At 32.7% G+C, this 21,842-nt stretch overlaps 2 protein-coding genes across 25 annotated transcripts in view; one reads left to right on the top strand and one right to left on the bottom strand.

Moving 5' to 3' along the window:
* LOC139511792 (centriolin-like) overlaps positions 1-15,255 on the bottom strand; it is an 89,098-nt gene extending 73,843 nt beyond the window's left edge. For 15 of the 24 annotated variants that reach the window (XM_071298864.1, XM_071298858.1, XM_071298861.1 and 12 more), the window contains exons 1-3: positions 14,942-15,067; positions 3,992-4,246; positions 523-647 (exon numbers count right to left, since the gene is read on the bottom strand). In XM_071298864.1, the coding sequence (XP_071154965.1) occupies positions 523-647; positions 3,992-4,223 (357 nt within the window). In that variant the 5' untranslated portion in view covers positions 4,224-4,246; positions 14,942-15,067. Of the gene's footprint in view, positions 1-522; positions 648-3,991; positions 4,247-10,555; positions 10,741-14,941 lie in introns of those variants that run through there. The other 9 variants (XM_071298873.1, XM_071298865.1, XM_071298862.1 and 6 more) reach the window with 3 other exon arrangements.
* A 2,021-nt stretch (positions 15,256-17,276) lies between these two features.
* LOC139511795 (haloacid dehalogenase-like hydrolase domain-containing protein 3) lies at positions 17,277-18,010 on the top strand. The gene has a single exon (XM_071298881.1). It carries the CDS (start codon positions 17,303-17,305, stop codon positions 18,002-18,004), a length of 702 nt encoding a protein of 233 aa, XP_071154982.1. The 5' UTR covers positions 17,277-17,302; the 3' UTR covers positions 18,005-18,010.
* Positions 18,011-21,842: the final 3,832 nt, after the last annotated feature.

Below are 21,842 nucleotides of genomic sequence, written 5' to 3' on the forward strand. Positions count from 1 at the left end.
GGACCGTGAAATTGGGGTAAACCCTCTAATTTGGCATTAAAATTAAAAAGATCATATCATAGGGAACATGTATACTAAGTTTGAAGTCGATTGGACTTCAACTTCATCAAAAACTACCTTGACCAAAAACTTTAACCTGAAGCGGGACAGACGGACGAACGAACAAACGAACGGACGGACGGACAAACGGACGCACAGACCAGAAAACATAATGCCCCTCTACTATCGTAGGTGGGGCATAAAAACACCCAAATATAATGATGAAAACTGGTAGTTAACTGATTTGCAATCACACCACATAATATGCATGTAGATTATCTAAACAAATTCTCCATTTCCATTCTCAATTTTAAATCTTCATGATACCCTGTTTTGTCCAGAGGCTTAGACCATTATTAAATTTAGCAAATTTTAAATCTATCAAACTGGCATGTACATAACATGTTAATGATTGTGGGTTAATTTACATATCTAGACTGCAATGGACTGTTAGGGGTAATGTTAAACATGATGGAAACCTACCTTTATTTTCTTTCCTCCCTCCTTGGCTAGGGTAAGGTTAAGATTGGTTATCATCTCTATCTGGTCCTCTTTGGCAATCTTTCTGATGAGGTCCTCGGTAATATACCGTACACCAGCCTGCTGACCTGAAACAAGCACAAAAATGTCAGTATTCACCTCAGAAGTTAACAAAACCTTTAAATAGACTTATTAAGAAGGGATATAGTTACGATACTGTTGTCAGGTCATTAAAGATCGCATATTTTGGCTTTAATATTGATTCACTTATAGGGTCTTTGCATCGGAACTAAACACATTTATTTAAAAACCAGTTGTTGGCATGACACGGGTTATGTTCTTCTCATATATGTTATGATGGTATGATACTAAACCCCTAACGGGAAGGATTGTGCCTGATGTTCATATGATATCATGCATGAAGACATAATATTTCAATCAGTTTAATTGAAGTCTGGAGCTGGCATGTCAGTTAACTGCTAGTAGTCTGTTGTTATTTATGTATTATTGTCATTTTGTTTATTTTCTTTTGTTACATCTTCTGACATCAGACTTCTCTTGAACTGAATTTTATTGTGCGTATTGTTATGTGTTTACTTTTCTACATTGGCTAGAGGTATAGGGGGAGTTTTGAGATCTCATAAACATGCTTAACCCCGCCGCATTTTCGCCTGTCCCAAGCCAAGAGCCTCTGGCCTTTGTTAGTCTTGTATTATTTTTAACTTTAGTTTCTTGTGTATAATTTGGAGTTAAGTATGGCTTCATTATCACTGAACTAGTATATATATTTATTTAGGGGCCAGCTGAAGGATGCCTCCGGGTGCGGGAATTTCTTGCTGCATTGAAGACCTATTGGTGACCTTCTGCTGTTGTCTGTTATATGGTCAGGTTGTTGTCTCTTTGACACATTCCCCATTTCCATTCTCAATTTTAAATATTTTTATATATATTAACTTTTTATACAGACACATCTGAGTCTACCATATACTGTGAATTCATTTATTTTTTTGATATCAATTTCTGTATTTTTGCTTCTCTGAGGATGCTTGATTTCTTAGTTTCCTCATATCATCATATGAAAATAATAAAAAAAATGTCTATTTCATTGAATAATTGAATTAGTTATTAACAACAAAAATTAGGTTTAACTGTTATATATATATATATATCACAAAAAGTGAAAAATGCATCTTGAGACAGTCTCCTCCTCAAAGTTTATAAAGAGTTAGTGAACAGAATAACACCTTTATATATACCTACCATTTTTAGATTTTACATGATAACCATCAATATATAATGGTCTGTACTTTGTTGGTCTTCTTAAAGAAGGAAACATTGTTGTTATTGAGTTATTTCACCATCAAAATAAAGACAGTATTCCACAATAAAGGGCACTTATTTAGCACTATATATAACTTTTCTGAATGGCAATCCTAATTCCAAACAATTTAAATTTTTTTTTATAACGAATCCATTTTTACACTATCTTCAATTTTTGGGGTTTTCTTCATTAACATATTTATATTTCTTAACTTGTTATTCCTTAATCCAATCAAATGTATTTTTAAATGTCTTCATTTCACTTTTATAACACTGTTGATCTTTCATTTCATCATGTATAAATCAAAATATCAGTTACAAGAAACTATTTTTTATCTCTACTCATGCTCAATGACAATACCTATGATCTTTCATAAACAGAGTCATCCTAATTCTAATTTATTTAAATATCTAGATTTTATCATTAAAAATCAAAGTTTTAATAATTGTACCGATCATACTAATTTAGAATAATCTTTCAATCCCATAGATTACAAAGGCCCAAGAAGGACATTTATACCTTTCTAATTCATACTACCAGTAAACACATTACTACTAATTGGTATTTAACATCAACTGATTCTGTTTAATTATATTTCAAAGATTGCTTTGTTAGTCCTATTGCTTTTTAATGTTCAAAATGTGATGAAAATAGTTTTAAAAGCCAAACTCAATTCATATCTGTTACAACTTTTTAAAATTACAGACATGACAGAAAGTTAGGAAACTGTAAAACTTTGTAAGGTTCTTCCAATGAGTTGTTAAACAAAAAAACTCTTCAACTTCTTTACTTTTATAGAGAAACACTCCTAACACTTGGTTATAAGTTGTGATGGATTGCTGTTGCATTGAAGTATACCCTATGGGCCTATATCAAACCAAGCCCTTAATGTTCCTCTTATTAGAAACCAGAATCATCTTTTCAACTCATCTTATTCAATTTCAAAGTAATTTTAAAACAAGTCTGAACTTAAAATGATTGTTAACGGAGAGGAAAATCTAATTAGGGCGATAAAAGTCACGATTAAAAAATTGTTGTAGTGTCTTCTTTTGTCGTTTTAAGCTGGATTAAAGAAAAGCCATAGTGAATCTTCTAAAGATTACCATCTAGTCACAACAAGACTTTTTAATATCAAAACAGAAATGTTCCTGTGATTCTTCTTTTACTTATATATGTGGTTAAAAATAGGTATTTTCAAGATGCTTTAATATATGATGATTCCCTTCATGTTAAGGTAAGATTTGATTTTTTTTTATGTGAAAATCCTTAGAACTAAAATTTTGGTTAGTTTTTGTAAAAAAGCATGCATATGTATTTCAGATTCTTTAAAAACACCAATGACTGTGAAATGATTTATTCAAAAGAACTAATTTTCAAAGGTGTTAAGGTACATTACATCTTAAGAATTAAAATCTCTGAATTGATAAATGTAGATCTAGAACTAAAAAAAACAAACACATACTGTTGATAAAGAAAGTGGGGCTAATTTTTATAAATCACTAATAAATCACTAAAATTAAGCTGGAAACTAAAAAATTGGAATCTTTTTTTAGATATTAAAAATAAATTTATAATACAAGAATTGATACATTCTTATCTATATATATATATGTAACTTGTATTTTTACATAATTTTAGTGTTCATGTGTTCATTAATATTGTTACATTCATTGTACATGTAATTAATAAAGAAAAAATTATTTATTTATAAATTATGCATGAAAAATAAAATCATAGATACCAGGATTAAAATTTTATATATTTCGCCAAACACACGTTTCGTCTACAAAAGACTCACCAGTGACGCTCAAATCAAAAAATGTTTAAACATGTTAAAATGCCAAATAAAGTACGAATTTGAAGAGCATTGAGGACCAAAAATTCCTAAAAGTTTTGCCAAATACAGCTAAGGGTAATCTATTCCTGAGGAACTGAAATGCACATTGATTGATCTCCCCCTTTAATCCTTCAGAGCTGAATAAACTGTCAAGGAAAATTAGAGCATGACCAAAAGCATGAATTCTGGAGTGATTTCTATCTTATGGTCTGTTCTGGCACATTAACTGATTGAACTCATATTTCATGTATTTGTTAACCAGTAACAAATAAAATAAACAGGTCTCTTTGCAAAAATAAAACTTCTTTGCCTACCTTGGTCTGCCACAGTGAACCTGGCTTCATTTCCAGGTGAAATTGCTCTCCTCTGTGGAGACTTTGTCCCTCCAATTCCATAACTTAGTTGCACATGTCGTGGAATGTCTTCTGAAGATCTTGAATGGCTTCCTCTCCCATTCAAAACAGATTTAGAACTTCCAGGGGAGCCTCTTGATGTCTTAGGGACTGGAAGATTTGACTGCCCTCCCCTGGATGGAGTCTTCTTCATTGTAGTAGGCGGCAGCTTTGCGTCTATTGGATGAAAAGGTGCAAGGATTAGTTTTGACTTACTAATATTTAATTTGAAGAAAAAATTAGGACATCTTAAATGCAGAACAGTATATCTTTGAGGATTTCTGAAAACATATTTATCTAAATAACAAAAGTTCACAAAAGTGAAAATATACATAACATTATTGTGTTCTAATTTCTAAGGTTTGCAGTGGTATGAAAAATAGAATACAAAAAGATTGACATTAGATATTTTTATGTGACCAAATGCAGTATAACAAATTTTTTTGTTTACCATTTTTTTGGGGGGGGGGGCATTTTTTTCCATATAATCTTGAAAACTACAATAGATAAATAGAAACTTTAAAAAGGAAAGTTATCAGTAGGATAAGATCAACAAATATGTCAAATGACTGAAATTGTCAGTTAAATCAAAGAGCTGAAAGCTCTGAAGAAAAATGACGCCACTGTCTCTAATATTGGGATAGTTTTTATGCAAGTCTTGATTTTCACATACCGTAATTAGTTTAACAATGCAACATGTCTCGTAAGCATATAATTGATATTCGTATATGTGTGTGTGAAGTGAAGGTGCCAACTGGCTGGGTTTTTTTTAAAGACAAATGAATAGGTCAAGACTACCTGAATTGTACAAATAAATACCGTAGAAAGGCTTCTATATTTCTCACTGGTACATAGGCTGAATCCGGGTCCGTTCGCGCCCATTCACGTTTGCACCAACTCATGTTCGCCCCCTTTCACTTTCACACCCTACATGTTCGCAACTAATCTTAATTGGTTTTGTGTTTAATAACTCTGTAAGCAAGTGTTTTCTTATAAGTATAATTGTTGTCATTGTCTCAAAATAAAGTGAGACAGCATTTTTTTTTTTGTGTTGAATAAATCTTAATCATGTTTTGGATAGCGTATTGTTAAAGATAATAATAATCGTTTCTAAATAAAGTGGTATTTTGTCAACGTTTTATTTAGCGTTGAATAACTCTTAATCATGTTTTGGTTAGTGTATTGCTATACTTTGTTTCATTGACCTCTTTCATAATGAAGTGAGATTCTGACTATTTTTTTTCTGTGTGTTGAATAAATTTTATCATGTTTTGGTTATAATAGTGGATTGCTATATTTTGGTTCCTATATTTTATTGTTTTGTTGTTTCAGATCAAAGGGCTTAAAAACAATTATCTTTTGTGTTTTCCTTTAAAATCTTCAATGTTTTACTCATACCAAGCTAAAAATACATTCAGTATTTACACCAAAGCAATTTAAAACAACAATCATGATTTTCCAATTATTCAACTTGAATTTGAATTAAAATTGGGCGCGAATGAGTAGAGTGCGAACGGACCTTGGGTGTGAACGTGCGAGGTGCGAAAGTGTATTGGGCGCAAACAGACCTGATACCACATAGTCTGAACCCCCTTCTCCCACAAAATATGATGTAAATTAAAAACAAATTGTTCAGAGAACAATTGAAGTCTTTCCACTAGAAAAGATCTATTTTTATATTGAAATATGAAAAATCAGTTTAAAATGTTAGTTCCTATGGCTTTATGACGTCCTATTAACCTATGACCTTGACCTCAATTTCAAGGTCACAAACCATGGACCTTGAATCAAAATATCCTTGGTCTTTAATATGTTTGGTTAATGAGTACTACCACTTGACGCGTAATTTTAAATGTAAGATGGACAAAAACTTCCTTTTATTGTATGCGCAGCCCTTCAACCAAAATATACAAGTAAGGACATGTCGCAACTAATAATTTATGAAAAATTATTTGTCAAAATGTCATACAGTATTTGAAAAGAAGTGAAAATAAGCCAAAATCAAAATTTATAATATGACCTTGACCTTTGACATTGACCTCATTTTCATTTTTAGTACCAATGACCTCATGAAGACCCTAGGTCTCTATCAGTTATGGTTTACCAGTTGAAAATGCATATCGCTTGAATCAAATGAAAAAGGGGGAATAACTCTCATATGGAGTCCCCATAGAGCTATGGTTCAAACGAATATTCTTATCCTAAATATGTAACGAGCAATTTGGTAAAATAAAATCTTTTACGGTTACGAAGGAGAGGTGGCCACAAGAAAAACAGTGTTTGGGGAGATAACTCTTACAACGTAATGTATTTTGTTATAATTACATTTGATATATGTTTCATTATAATACTTTATTCTGATTGGCTAACTGCACATCACATGTTATTCCTCAAGCAATTGCATCACTCAATAAAACTTTTCATTCATGATAACACGTGGTCCCACAATAAAGTGCACAGATGAATTCGTGTTTTCATGATCCTAGCTAAAAAAAGTAATTATAAGTATTGAATGTTTCTTTTTGTAACCTCATAGGGTTGCAAAAGCGTTGACCGTGTGCACATTTTTAGAATGAAGCGCGTAAGCGCTTCATACAAAAAGTTCCACGGTCAACGCTTTTACACCTCAATGAATTTACAAAAGAAAGCATTCAATACTTAAATGCAGTTGTAAATTTTTAAAGCAAAAAGAGTTAATACTAACTTTCACTTTTTTGGATGTTCATGTACATTTTGAATGTATTTATTTTTCTCAACTACATGAATTTTTTGGTGTATTTTTAATGATATATATGAGTAGTCCAAATAATTATTACGTCTGGCAAGGCTTTTTAAATTTTATTCTGGGACACCTTCCTATGACCACAAGGCTTATGTTAATTTTTTTCTGGGACGCCTTCTTAGGAAGCCTTCCTACGAACGTCTTAGGAAGGCGTCCCAGAAAAAAATAAAATAGCCTTATTGGATATTTTTATGCATTATTTAACCAGTTAAGTCTTTTACAGGATTGTTACGTCTTTTACAGGATTGTTTGTTTAATGCTGTTTAAACATTACTGAAAAAAAAAACACCTTAAATTTGCTAATTATTTGGCATGAAAGTTTGATTTATTGAAAGGGACTCAGTTTTTCATTTAATTTTAATAATTGTCTAATGGTTAAAACAATAGCTTCGTTGTTTACTTTTATACACAACAACATATTCACTTTGGTCTCGTTGTTTACCTAATATTCACTATGTACTTGGTAACAGTTATTAATTAATTGAATAGAAAATATTATAATAAATATTATTGGAAGCCGAATTGACGTCAAATAGGTGCCGATTTGACTAGATGCCAATTTAACCATGTTAACCAGGTGCCGACTTGACTTGTACGTTTCAATTCCTCTGCGATCGTTTGCGGTATTTTCTTGAGAAAGCCTATTTTCCATCATCAAAGAGAAGAAGAAACTGCTTGAAATGATTCCCGAACGCTTCGTGATTGTTAAAATAAGTTTAATTCACTCAAAAAACAATTTTAAAACTTGCGATGTTTAATAGATTGGATAAAATCATATTTGTCTGACAGACAACAAGAAGTCCAATACGCTAACATTAAATCTGATAAATCGTTTGTAAAGTATGGAGTGCCTCAAGGTTCTATTTTAGGTCCGCTGTTATTTTTAATATATATAAATGATTTACCACTTCATGTTAAACAATCCAATATGGATTTATATGCTGATGATTCAACATTGCATTTTCATGATAAAAACATTGAAAAAATAAACAGCATATTGCAAAATGATTTAAATGCTATACAATCTTGGTGTAACAATAACAGTATGAAAATCAATGCACAAAAAACTAAGTGTATGAAATTGGGTTCAAAACAAAAACTTAAACAACTATCAGAATTATGTATTACCGTCAACGAAACATGTATTGAGAATGTCCATTCTTTCAAATTACTTGGAATAGACATTGATGAAAATTTAAGCTGGGAAGATCATGTTGATCGTATATGTAAAATTATCTCATCTAAAGTATCACTTTTATATAAAATTAAAGTATATTAGCCAATACACACAAGGCAACTATTTTATAATGCATATATTCTACCATATATAGACTATTGTAGTTCAGTTTGGGGAAATTTATTACAAAAAGATTCAGATAGAATCATAAAACTTCAAAAAAGAGTAGCAAGAATTATACTGGAATGCGATATTTCTAATCCATCTAATTTCATGTTTTCTTCTTTAAAATGGCTATCTTTTACCAAAAGAATAAAATACCAACAATCAATTCTAATGTATAAAATTGTAAATGGGCTAACACCTGATTACTTAGCAATACTAAATATTGATGATGTGCAACGCCACAACTTACGATCTGTCTCTAATAATGATCTTTTTGTTCCAAGACCAAATACAAATTTTTATAAAAAATCTTTTCATTATTCTGCAACCAAAGTATGGAATAATTTACCACTCGAAATAAAGAAATGTCCTAATGTGGAATTATTCAAGAAACATAGTTATAATCATTTTCTTGAAAATTATATGCAAGTTTTCCTCTAACAAAACTATATCAAATATTGTCATTTATTACCCTTTGTATATTTCAATGATTGAATTGTGTATATACTAGTAATATATATTGTAAATTAATGTATGAATGTATGAATGTTAACTGTATGCATGTATTTTGTTTGAGGGCCTCAATGAAAATTAGACTATTTCTAATTGAGTTACCCTCTTTAAATAAAGAATTTATTATTATTATAAACAGGAAGTTTCAAAAGCACGTGTAAAAGAAGAAATTAACCGGTGAGAGTGGAAATCCGTACATAACATATATCACTATAGTACGACTTTTAAAGCAAAACAGTTTCATCCTTTTGTAAAACAGTCTTTAATATACCTATCACATTAATGTTTGAAGGGTCTTAAGCTTATTCAAACCATATAAGTCGGTATGAAACACCAAAACGGAATGATAATAACCGATTACGTTTTGTAGTTTACAAAATTCTGGACTGGTTCCTGTCAAACTACAACACTTTCTTCGACTGTAGTGGAATACAAACAGAAACCAGTTAGTTTGTAAACTGGTTCCTGGCTGATTACTACACAATGCTCATGCATAATGATAACACAAGCACATTCCTCCAGTTTGTATTGAAATTAGTAATAACGAAACCAAGCGCGGTAGGCAGAGAAATCAGGTCGGCAGTTATGGAACAATGACTGCGTCATTTTCCAAAAACTTAGCTCTTTATAATATAGTTATTTAAAGTAAAAAGTGGCCATTGCTGAAAATGCAGATGAGTGACACTGGCTCTTTTGTTTATTTTTATTCAGGACATTCATTAAACAACTGAAGATTTCATACATGAGACTTATTTTTAGATCATTTTGTGCTGATCAGTTTTGCTTTTTAAAGATTCTATCTATCTTATATACCAGTAGTTTTAGTAATAGCAAACTTTGATTATTGAAAATAAAAAAACACAGAAGTTTCCAACATGATGAATAATTAGAGCCCATAAATATAAACGTAAATAGATCCATTGATTTGTTTGTAATGTGAAAATGGTTTGGAATTAAGAAGGGATTATATTACATGTATAATGTTATTTAAATCCATGCATCCTTTTTGTATTTGAGTATATCAAATATTAATTGATTTTATTCAGAATTAAAAGAATATAGATGTAATTTAAACAACAGTTACATGAGTAAATGATAACTATTTCTGATTAAAAGTATCAAAACTAAACTGCCTCATAAGAATTAAACCAAACAAAAATGTAGATAAAATATTGTCTGAAAGTTACTGTTTGTGGATTCATGAGGGGGGATAGGACCTTTATCGGAAATCCAGGATCGGGTGTTTTTAAGCTCAGGATTTCGGGATTGACCCTTTCGGGATCCGGGAATTCTTTTTTTCTAATTTCAGGACTTCGGGATTTAGATTTTATTAAATCGGGACCTCTGGATTTCTTGTTTTTAAGCCGGGATTTCTGGATCTGGACCTCTCCTACATTAATACTTGTTCAATTGTTGGATACCAATTTTCGTGGATTTCCTGGGTACAGAACTAGTGGAACCATGAATTTAAATGTTCGACAAATGACAAATTTTCTTAAGGAATGTATGAAGACTTTGCCAAAACCACGAAATTAGATATCCACGAAAATGCAAGTTATCCTCAAACAACCAAAATTGGTATACACGAAAATAAACAAATCCACTGTATACAACTAACAAATATTATGTAGGGTAAGCTCTTCACAAATATGTTAATGTAGATGTTTGCAAGATTTAATGCTGACCAAATTTAAAGGAACTTCTCAAGATTGGTAAATAAACAGGGATCTTGTCAGCAAATATAAACATTGGAATTAATTCATGTTTAAACCTGGATTGTACATGTGATTACAATTTCTACTAGTACTAACAAACAAAACATATTTCAAAAGAGCTATCAGTAACATACCATAGTAGTAAATGCCAGTATATCACAAATTCCAACGCTAATCAAAATCCCACTAACTTAAAAAATTGACATACATACAATATAGAAGTTATCCAAATGTAAAAGATTGGTACAATTTAAATACCAAACCTTCTTATTGAAGTTAAAATTCAGGGGTGGTTTATATGAATGTTGATATGGCAGTCACCCAAGTATAAAACTGACGAATTAAATTCTAAATGCTTGGCTGTTAGCACTTATTGTAGATCATTCAAATGTTATAGTTTTGTCAATAACTGATGAATATGTATTGTATATTGCCTTTCATTTCAATTCTTTTTATAGAGGTGTATTGTTGTTGTGAATATATAAAATACAAAGTTTAGAATATCGTGGAGAATAGCCCAAATAATTAGACTCTTGACTAGATTGAGAGATCTAATGCATTTATTCACTTTGGATTATAATTTCAGAAAAGATTCAATTGCACAATTAATTACATTTATAAACATAAGTCCATGCTTTTCAAAATTCAGCATATGTCTATGAGCCACCATGCACGATACATGTAGGAACATACCAATACTGTTAAAATGGTTTTTTTTAAATCTAAAAATGCTTTCTTCTGTTTTGTTTTTGGATATATAAGATTTACTCTATGAGACAAAGGAAATTATTTCTATTGGTTTTTCTTTCCTTTTTTAGACATCAATTGAAAACTCTGTATTGAGTGTATGTGATGTCTTTAAGTTTTAAATATCAACTTTTCATGAAAATGTTTTGGATCCACTCGTTTTAAAGGCAATTTTTTGTTTGGACTACCATTGCTTCTGAAAGAGTTCTATATGGCACCCCTACGGAAGTACTGTAATTTATTTTTGTGTTCGTTAATATTTAGTATGGACGGGTGCCATATGAAACTCTTACCAGCAAAAATATGGATTATTCAATATATTTTTTATATAACAGATTTGCATACATATACCTTTAATACCCTTCAACTTCTATGTAATAATATTACACATTCAAACATAATCATTTTTAAATTAAATTTAGTATGCTTAAACAAACTTCTGTTTATAACCTTGTTTGTGTCCCTTATTGACATTTTAAGAGTACAAATCAATTTAGGTTAGCTAAATGTTATACTAAGTACTCATTAAGCCACTCAGTGGAAATATAAACATTGTGGTGTGTTTTAACTGGTATTTGTAACTGGTTCACCCTATTGATCAACAGAAAATTTTCAATTAAATGCAGGATATTTATTTATGATCCTTCAAAATATTTCTATTTTATCAACCATCAAAATATTACTGCAATTCATTTATTTAGTGTTCACATTTTCAGCTTGTGTTCAATAAAAGCATTGTTATCTTTTTTAAATACCACTACATGTATAAACTAGAGCCTGTGTCCCTAACATAGGCCTATTTACATCTTTAACAATGGCCAATCTCCAATATTGAGGTCTAGAATAGAATTCATGACAAAATCTCTTTGTTGTCAATCATGTAATGCTGATCACTTTTTTTGTTTACAGCTGAGTTTCTCTCTTTCTTCTTTCATTCTTGTCAATAGATATAAAAAGATCTGGCAGTGGACGGGTTCCAGTGGAAGGACCCCCTTTATCCTGGGTTGGGAACCACCGGACCCTTTTAAAATGTTACTTATATGACAAATAAAGATATTATTATATTTAAAAATGCCCCTTTGTGGTATGAGTGCTAATGAGATAACTCTCTATCCAAGTCACAATTTGTAAAAGTAAACCATTATAGGTCAAAGTACAGCCTTCAACACATACAGTATTGGCAGTGGCTTACACCAAACAGCAAGCTATAAAGCCCCCCAAAAATGACCAGTGTAAAATCATTCAAGAACACAAAAAAGGATTAAAAAATTGTAATTTTAATAAGGGCATTAAAATATACATTTGTATATCAGCAAAATTTGACCTGTTTGTAGATCTTGTCACACAAATTATCATTTTTGTTATCTACCATTGCCTCAAGCTTCTATCTGCAAAAAATGTTTCTTTCATAGTTTTTATGAAAATAGGCAAATTTTCCAAAGAGCCCAAAAACTCCAATCATGAGTCATGTTGGTTTCACAAAGAGGCAGCTGGCTGTGATATCATGATCATTATAGCACATTTTAAAAATATAGAATTTTGTTCAAGCTTCAGCAAAAAATATATTTTCATGAACATTAACCAAACTTAAACATGTTAAATGATTTACAATAAGTGGAAGTGTCACCACATACAATTTTTGGATCCAAGTGCAAAACATGTAGATGTAGATCTCAAAACAAGAGCCAGCGGCCTTAACATTAGGGACAATACAGCTTTACTTACATTTTTTTTTGTTTTTTATCAAATTCAAACATGAATAAATATGTATTGCTATACATTCATGGAAACTGAGGACCCCATATGCATGGTCTGACAGGTCATCATATTGATATTACCCTTCTTATATTTTGGCATTGCAGCACAGATGGTTATGCTTTTCTCAGACTTCATAGGCGGATCCAGGGGGGCCCTGGCCCCCTCTTTCGTGGGAAAAATTTGGTTGATTATACAGGGAATTATTGAAGCATGACTGGAGCGGGCCCCCCCTTAGGTCAGTCAGCGCCCCCCCCCCCCCCCCCCCTAGAAAAAGTTCTGGATCCGCCACTGGACTGTTTAATAGGTTTTTACATAAAATCTGTTGGATGTGAACTGATTGATACTTTAGTCTGGGATTTGCTGTTATTGTAAGTTGATTAGTTTTAATTATAACTGCAATTACTCTTAGATCAGAAGTTAATCACACCCCTGTTCTATATTACATGTATAAGGGGAGGGTTGTGTGCTCACAAACATATCTAATCCTGCCACATTACATATGCATGTGTCAAAGTCAGGAGATTGTAATTCAGTGATTGCCCATTGGTTTATATTGTTTTGTAATGAAACAGACTTGTTTTCACATTTTGTCATGTCAGGGCCTTTAAAGCTTGCTATGCTGAATGGATTTTGCTCGTTGTTAAGGAACATACAAATGTACAGTGACCTATATTTGCTGTTTCAATAGGATTGTTCATCTTTGAGTCATGAGGCTCATCTTGCTATGGTCTGAGTTAATGTTTTGAATGGATTATTTCCCTCAGTTATTGGTTAGGGGGGGATTGATGGCAAAGTATTTATTTATGAATGTAATTGTATTGGCAAATGATTGAATTTATTGGCAACTCTAATTTTGCTTTTGACTGCAAGTACTCTTGGATGAGCAGTTTGTCTTTAAACTAGTTACACCACTGTTCTATGTTAAGGGAGGGTTGTGTGCTCACAAACAAATTATTTTCTTTTGGAATGTTTACTATGTATTTTTAACTAATAAATACAAATTATTAAAAATCTTAATTCTTCTTCTTCTTTCAGTTTGTAGCTATTCTTTTCACAAAATCTGCAAATTTCCTTGTTTGTTTCCGTTTTAATTCCCTATCCGCTAACAATTTATTATACCACTGGATGTGATCTCTCATAGCCTTTGTCTATAACATGTATGTAAGTCAATTTGGCTACTTGTCTTTGCATGCAGGACGCCCAGACACTGCCTTTCTTTGACAGAGTAAAAAAAAATTAAAGAAAAGAGCATAGATCTGCTATCTGAATAGGACATAGACCTTATCATATGGCTTACAGACACAGATTGAAAGCAACGAGAAAAAAATTATGACAAAAAATAGGCACCTGCTTCTTGAGACCTAGTCCAAATAATCATAACAGCTGGCACGGCTATATGCGTCCCAGAAAAAAAAAATAGCCTTGCCAAACCTCATATTATTTGTACTATACTCGTACTTGAGACCATGTTCCTTCATATACACCTTATCCCTATTTGTCTGCCATTGCTGGACATAAAACAGGTTCCAGTAAAATATTGATGTCATAATACAAAATAATTGATGCCACAAGGCACAATGTAAATGTGATTGTTGTATGATGTCAATAATTTAATTCAAGCGGGACAGATTCTCAACTTGAGTAAGCCATCATGGCCTTGAATAGCGATAAGTAGTCTGAGATTACTCTGACGTCCAAAGGCTGTTTTGCCAGACAAGCTGGGGTCGTGGTACGATTGTCTGGCAAGACAGCTGTTGGACGTCAGAGTAATCTCGGACTAAGCAATAAGGTGTATTAGAGACAAGTTATGCAAACAGGTCTAAGATTGAGATAGGGTCATCGACGTGCACTTATTAATACAACTGCATGTACATGGATGACCTGATTTATTGATGACAGGATCGGCGTATCCCACATCTTAGCAAGTTCATTCATCGGAGCATATATTTCATATTATCTATTTAGTTTTCGTAAGCATATGTATATACAGATATAGCATTGTTGTTCAAACTCACCTATGTCATATCCTCAATTAAAAATGAAGTTTCTAAGCTTGTCAAGTTCTTTCGTCCGATTAGATTTGTTGTCATTGTTTACCCGCCATGATAGTTACTGCGTGCCAAATTACTCTTTAATATAATTATCTGTTATTTTCAAATCATTTGAGTATAATTTCGCACTGAAATTAATAAATATCTTCATAAAAACGCAGAATTTATCTGAATTATTGCTGTTTAATTAATTTGTTTGTACTTAATTAAATTATATCAAATCAAATTTTCTAAATTATTCACTTCCTCTTCTGCATGTTCTGACTTGACAACGAAAGTGGCGAGCACCTGTCATACAGGTGATACGGTATCAATTTTGCATAAATTCATTTATTTTTCATCATTAACTATTATTTAACATTGTAAAGTTTAAAATGATTAACTTTGATGATATTGGTTAATAAGTTTGGGAATTTACCTTGTTCTAACTTACAGAAAATAACAATTTTTGGCATTAATGTTTACTGAGTTATGTCCCTTGACATATTTAATGATTGATTAACACGTGCTTACCAAATAAGGAAATATATTATATGAGACTACTATAACCAGAGACATATATTTATAGTGGTTACAGGAATGTCAATCTTTTCTATAAAATAACCACTTTTTCAGTGGAAATTCGATGTTTGTACTGATCGAGCAATAAACATCATACAGAAACTCTAGCAGGACGTTTCGTCCACACTTCCAGTTCGACCATAGCCGTTTCAGCCACACTACCTGTTCGGTCATGCTTTAATTCAGCCGTTTCGGCCATATTTTTTATTGTTATAAATGGTAATAAAAGGAGGAAAATGTATTTTTTTCTTGAAAAGGATGAAAAAAATGATGAAAATATATTACCTTTTCATCAAACATTTAAATTCTTTGAAAAAAATGTCCATCAATTTGTTAATAAAATAAGAAACCTGCCGTAAAATAGGGATATTGGGGCAATTATTACCGGTTATCAAGGATAATCCTTGCACATGTTGCAGTAATTTACGACTCAACATTGCTATAGGGGCCCGAAGAAAGATTTGTTTAATATGATAAACATTCACTGTTAGTATAACTGCCAGCCGGGGAGTCACGCTGAATCCTTTGCTCATCAGTGATTTTAATATGTTGATTATTGTAATTTTGCTTATTTCTTACGGTTCTAAAATAAGTAAGGAACATCTAGCCTTTGTTAGTCTTGTGTGTTTTAAAAAAATGGTTCATTAATTTGTTTCAGAGTTTAGTGTGGCGCCCATCTCGCTGTGTTAGTATACACTATTAATTAGGGGCCAGCCGAATCCCGGGGGCCTCCAGGTGCGAGATTTTCTCGCTTCGTTGAAGAACCCATAGTGACTCCTTGTGTACCTTGAGCTGTTTTATACTCTAAGTGAGTCTTTGGTCTGGTTTTGGGGCCTCGGACGGTGGCCGAGTGGTCTATGAGCAGTAACTACTGTAATCACTAGTCAGTCAACACTGAGGTTGTGAGTTCGAATCCCGCTCGTGTGGGTGCACTCGACTCCGATCTTAATTGACTAGGATTGTCAGTTATCATATCGAAAGTTGGTTGTTTTCTCCGGGCACTCCGGCTTCCTCCACCAATAAAAACTGACCGACAAGAAAGTCGCCTAAATGTGGTGCTTAAAAGCGGCGTTAAAACACAAATAATCAAAAATCAAATTGATTTGGTTTTGTCTCTTGACACATGGTCACATGTTCCGTTTTTATTCTCTATTCCATATACATATATAATATGAAACGTTTCATTCAAATTTGAACTGTGTGACTGTTAATCTGGATATCGTCCTGCTCATTTTTGTCACGTGGATTCGTGGTGATTTATCCTGAGTGAATAAACAGTTAACTCATCATATATGGGCCCCCTCATATATATACCAGGATTAAAATTGTGTATTTGCGCTAGACGCGCATTTCGTCTTCAAAAGACTCATCAGCGACGGTAGAATAAAAAAAAGTTTAAAAAAAGCCAAATAAAGTACGAAGCTGAAAATTCCTAAAATTTTGCCAACTACAGCTACACATATTCATGAGGAAAAACAGCCTCAAAATAAGAAAGAAATTAGTTATTATATACTTATAAGTTATAAGGTTTAGCTAGCTATAAAAACCAGGTTTAATTTATCATTTTCTACATGAGAAAATATCCATTCCAAAGTCAGTTGTAATCCATTCGTTTGATGTGTTTGAGCTTTTGATTTTGCCATTTGATTAGGGACCTATAGTTTTGATCTTTCCTCGTATTTTTTGCGATTTAATTTTTAATCATGTTGATAACTGACGGTATACTGTTTTCATCTTTTTTTTTTTAAATTTATTTCAGTAGCCATGATAAAGTTGTTGACTCTTGACGTGACAAATACAGTGATCCGTGTATTGGGCGGAGTTGGGCACCAGTATGCCTCTGCAGCCTCTATATATGGAATTAAAGCTGATCCGGAAAAACTAGACGTATCTTTTAGAACTAAATGGATAGAACATAATTTTAAGTATCCCAACTACGGAGTTTCTAGTGGGATTACATCACATGCGTGGTGGAACGAACTGGTAAAACAAACTTTCATTTCTAGTGGCTATACAGATACCGAGGCGTTGTCGAAGGTTGCAACACACCTGTACTTACATTTTAAAACTAACAAAGGATGGGAAGTGTTACCGAATAGTCAAAATGTTTTACACGATGTAAAATCAAAGGGAATTGAGTTAGGCGTTATATCTAATTTTGATGAACGACTCGAAACTGTTTTATCGAGTTTAGGACTTTTACATTACTTTGATTTTGTATTATGTTCTAGACTTGCAGGCCATGCTAAACCTCAGCCACAAATATATGAAAAAGCTTTAGGGCTTAGTGGTATTTCTGCATCAGATGCCTTACACGTTGGGGATCATATAGATAACGATTATACGGGGCCACGCAATATTGGAATGTCCAGCGTACTGCTGTGTAACAATGTGGAAAAAATTCCAGATTACGTTGACAAAAAGTTTGTCATAACAAATCTGGTTGATATATTAAAATTTATATAGATATAATTGCTTGTGCTTTAAAAAAATTATGAAGTTATGATAGTCATTTCAAGACTTTTTAAATATGTAGCTGAACAAAAAAACTGATATACGAATAAAATAAAATCCGTATATATAATACAACTCTACTTGGCCTACTAAATGGCTCATTACCATATATTTCGTAAGGAATTAAGAATCTAAGCTACTTGAACGAATAACATACTTAAGTTCACGATTTTCCCATATATATTGTTTTATCATGAAGCAATAGTCACAAACCAACCATAAATCACCCGTTGACAAACACAGTGATATATATGGCCATACATATGCAAAAAGGATATTGAAGAATAAATAAATGTCAGTGAAACACCAACCAAACGACACACACAAAACAATAAAATAAAACCTAAATATGTCACGGGAGTATATTATCTCCCAGTTGATACTTTATTTCAAACTTGTTTTCACGATTTCTGATAATAATTTGCTTGTTGGAGAATACTTGCTTGCAATGATGAATTAAATCTCCTGAACTAAGAGTAGAGAGTGGTACTTAAAACTTTCGTGACTTTCAAACCAAGATTTAAGATGTGATAAACCCCAAAAAATGATCGACCCTCAAGCAGCATACACTCAAAATAAAAATTAAAAAATCACTAAAATACTGAACTCCGAGGAAAATTCAAAACGGAAAGTCCCTATAAATCAAATGACAATGCCAAAATAAAAAGCTCAAACACATCAAACGAATGAACGACAACTGTCGTATTCCTGACTTGGTACAAAAATTTTCTTATGGAGAAAATGGTGGATTAAACCTGGTTTTATAGCTAGCTCTCATTTGTATGACACTCAGTCGTATAACATTCCATTATATTGACAACGATGTGTGAACAAAACAAGCAGATATTATACAAACATTTACCATAGCACAAAAACACAATGACGGAGCCACGTCACATACAAAGAAAAAACAAAAAAGGCACAGACACAAAGGACATAAGCAAAACACGAAAGACAAGAATACAGAAATTATCATAGAACAACTCTGACTGTTGTAATCTTGTTCTCACTCTGACTGTTGATATCCTGTTCTCACTCTGACAGTTGTAATCTTGTTTCCACTCAGACTGTTGTTATCTTGTTCTTACTCTGTTACTCTGACTGTTGTTATCTTGTTCTTACTCAGACTGTTTTTATCTTGTCACTCAGACTGTTGTTATCTTGTCCTTACTCTGACTGGTGTCATCTTTTTCTTACTCAGACTGTTGTTATCTTGTTCTTACTTTATCTTTTGTTATGTTGTTCTCACTCCTACAACTGTATTTTAATTCTCACTCAGGCTGTTGTGACCTTGTACATATTCACTGTTGTAATCTATAACCAATTATATTATAATCTTGTTCTCACTCAGGCTGTTGTGACCTTGTACATATTCACTGTTGTAATCTATAACCAATTATGTTATAATCTTGTTGTCATTCAGACTGTTGTTTTCTTGTTCTTACTCTGAATGTTATTATTTTTTTCTTACTCTGACTGTTGTAACATTGTTCTTACTTCACTTTTGCAAGTTATATTGTTCTCAGTCCGACAACTGTAATCTTGTTCTCACTCAGGCTGTTGTGACCTTGTACATACTAGTATCCACCGCTATAACTAACTATTTTGTAACTATTAGGGCGTTAGTTTTTCTCGTTTGAATTGTTTAACATTGTCATTTCTGAGCCTTTTATAGCTGAATTTGCGGCATGGGTTTTGCTCAGTGTTGAAGGCTTAACGGTGACCTATAGTTGTTAATTTCTGTGTCATTTGGTCTCTTGTTTCAAGTATCAAGTTTCCGTCTGAAATATGGCCATTGTCCATGACTTCATTGTCATGGTTAAGTTATAACTTGAAAAAAGTTAAGTTTTTTTTAGATGCTACTAGTAGCTATTATAAAAGTTTCTCTCTTATTATGAGTAAAAGGATAACAATATTTGGTATGTGCGTACCTCGCAAGGTCCCCATGTCCGTCAGACATTTTTCACTTGACCTCGACCTCATTGCATGGATCAGTGAACAAGGTTAAGTTTTGGTGGTCAAGTCCATATCTCAGATACTTAAGACAATAGGTCTCATATATTTGGAGTATGGAAGGATTGTAAGGTGTACATGTCCAGCTGGCAGGTGTCACCTGACTTTGACCTCATTTTCATGGTTTAGTGGTTATAGATAACTGTTTGTGTTTTGGTCTGTTTTTCTTATACTGTATGCAATATGTCTACTATATTTGGTGCATGTAATGATTGTAAGGTGTACATGTCCAACTAGCAGTTGTCATCTGACCTTAACCTCATTTTATATGATTCAGTGGTCAAAGCTAAGTTTTTTAGTGTTGGTCTTTTTTCTAATACTATATTCAATAGGTTTAGTATATTTGCTGTATGAACATATTTTATGATGTACATGTCAGTCTTGCGGGTTTTAATTGACCTTGACCTCATTTTCACGGTTCATTGCTCAGTGTTAAATTTGTGTGTGGCTTTTTATATTCAACTATAAGTAATATATAGGTCAACTATTTTTGTTTACGGGAGGATTGTAAGCGGTACATGTACATGGTTCATCTGACCTTGACCGCATTTTCATGATTCATTGGTCAATGTTTAGTTTTCTTGGTTAAATCTGTTTCGTAGAAACTGTAAGCAATGGATCAACTATATTTAGTGTATTGAATGATTGAAAAGTACATGTATTTTTTGTTGGTTTATAAGTCCTTGACCTCATTTTCTAGGATCATGTTAAGTTTATTTGATAGTTGTAGTTAAACTTAATATTTAGGACTATCAACGTTATATCAATGGTTAGTAAAAAAAGCGACATTTCAGTGTGTGCACTCTTTTGTTGTGATCTTTTACCTACTCCAACAGACGAGTTATGTTTTGGCTTTCCCTGATTGTAGTGATCTTGTTCTTATTTTGTCTGTGTGAGTCTCTATTTACTCTGAATGTCAGGATCTTAATCTGATTGTTGTGAGTTTGTACTTTTCTGACTGTTGTTATCTGGTGCTTACCTTGACTGTTGGAATCATGTATTTACTCCCAAAAGCCTACGAGATCCTGTACTTCTCTGACTGTTGTTATCTAGTTCTTACATTAACTGTTGGGATCCTGTATTTACAGACAAATGGCTACGAGATCATGTACTTCTCTGACTGTTGTTATCTGGTTCTTACCTTAATAACTGTTGGGCTCCTGTATTTACAGACAAATGGCTACGGGATCATGTATTTCTCTGACTGTTGTTATCTGGTGCTTACCTTAACTGTTGGGATCATGTATTTACAGACAAATGGCTGCGAGATCCTGTTTTTCTCTGACTGTTGTTATATGGTGCTTACCTTAACTGTTGGGATCATGTATTTACAGACAAATGGCTACGAGATCCTGTTTTAATGGCTACGAGATCCTGTTTTTCTCTGACTGTTGTTATCTGGATCTTACCTTAACTGTTGGGATCATGTATTTACAGACAAATGGCTACGAGATCCTGTTTTTCTCTGTCTGTTGTTATCTGGTTCTTTAAGTTACCTTAACTGTTGGGATCATGTATTTACAGACAAATGGCTACGAGATCCTGTTTTTCTCTGACTGTTGTTATCTGGTGCTTACCTTAACTGTTGGGATCATGTATTTACAGACAAATGTCTACGAGATCCTGTACTTCTCTGACTGTTGTTATCTGGTTCTTACCTTGACTGTCGGGATCATATATTTACAGACAAATGGCTACGAGATCCTGTACTTCTCTGACTGTTGTTATCTGGTGCTTACCTTAACTGTTGGGAACCTGTATTGACAGACAAATGGCT

This window comes from Mytilus edulis, chromosome 2, assembly GCF_963676685.1.
Source record: "Mytilus edulis chromosome 2, xbMytEdul2.2, whole genome shotgun sequence".
NCBI classification, from domain to species: domain Eukaryota; kingdom Metazoa; phylum Mollusca; class Bivalvia; order Mytilida; family Mytilidae; genus Mytilus; species Mytilus edulis.

Coding starts and splice junctions, on each gene's coding strand:
- LOC139511795 (XM_071298881.1), top strand. CDS start 17,303: ATGATAAAGTTGTTGACTCTTGACGTGACAAATACAGTGATCCGTGTA.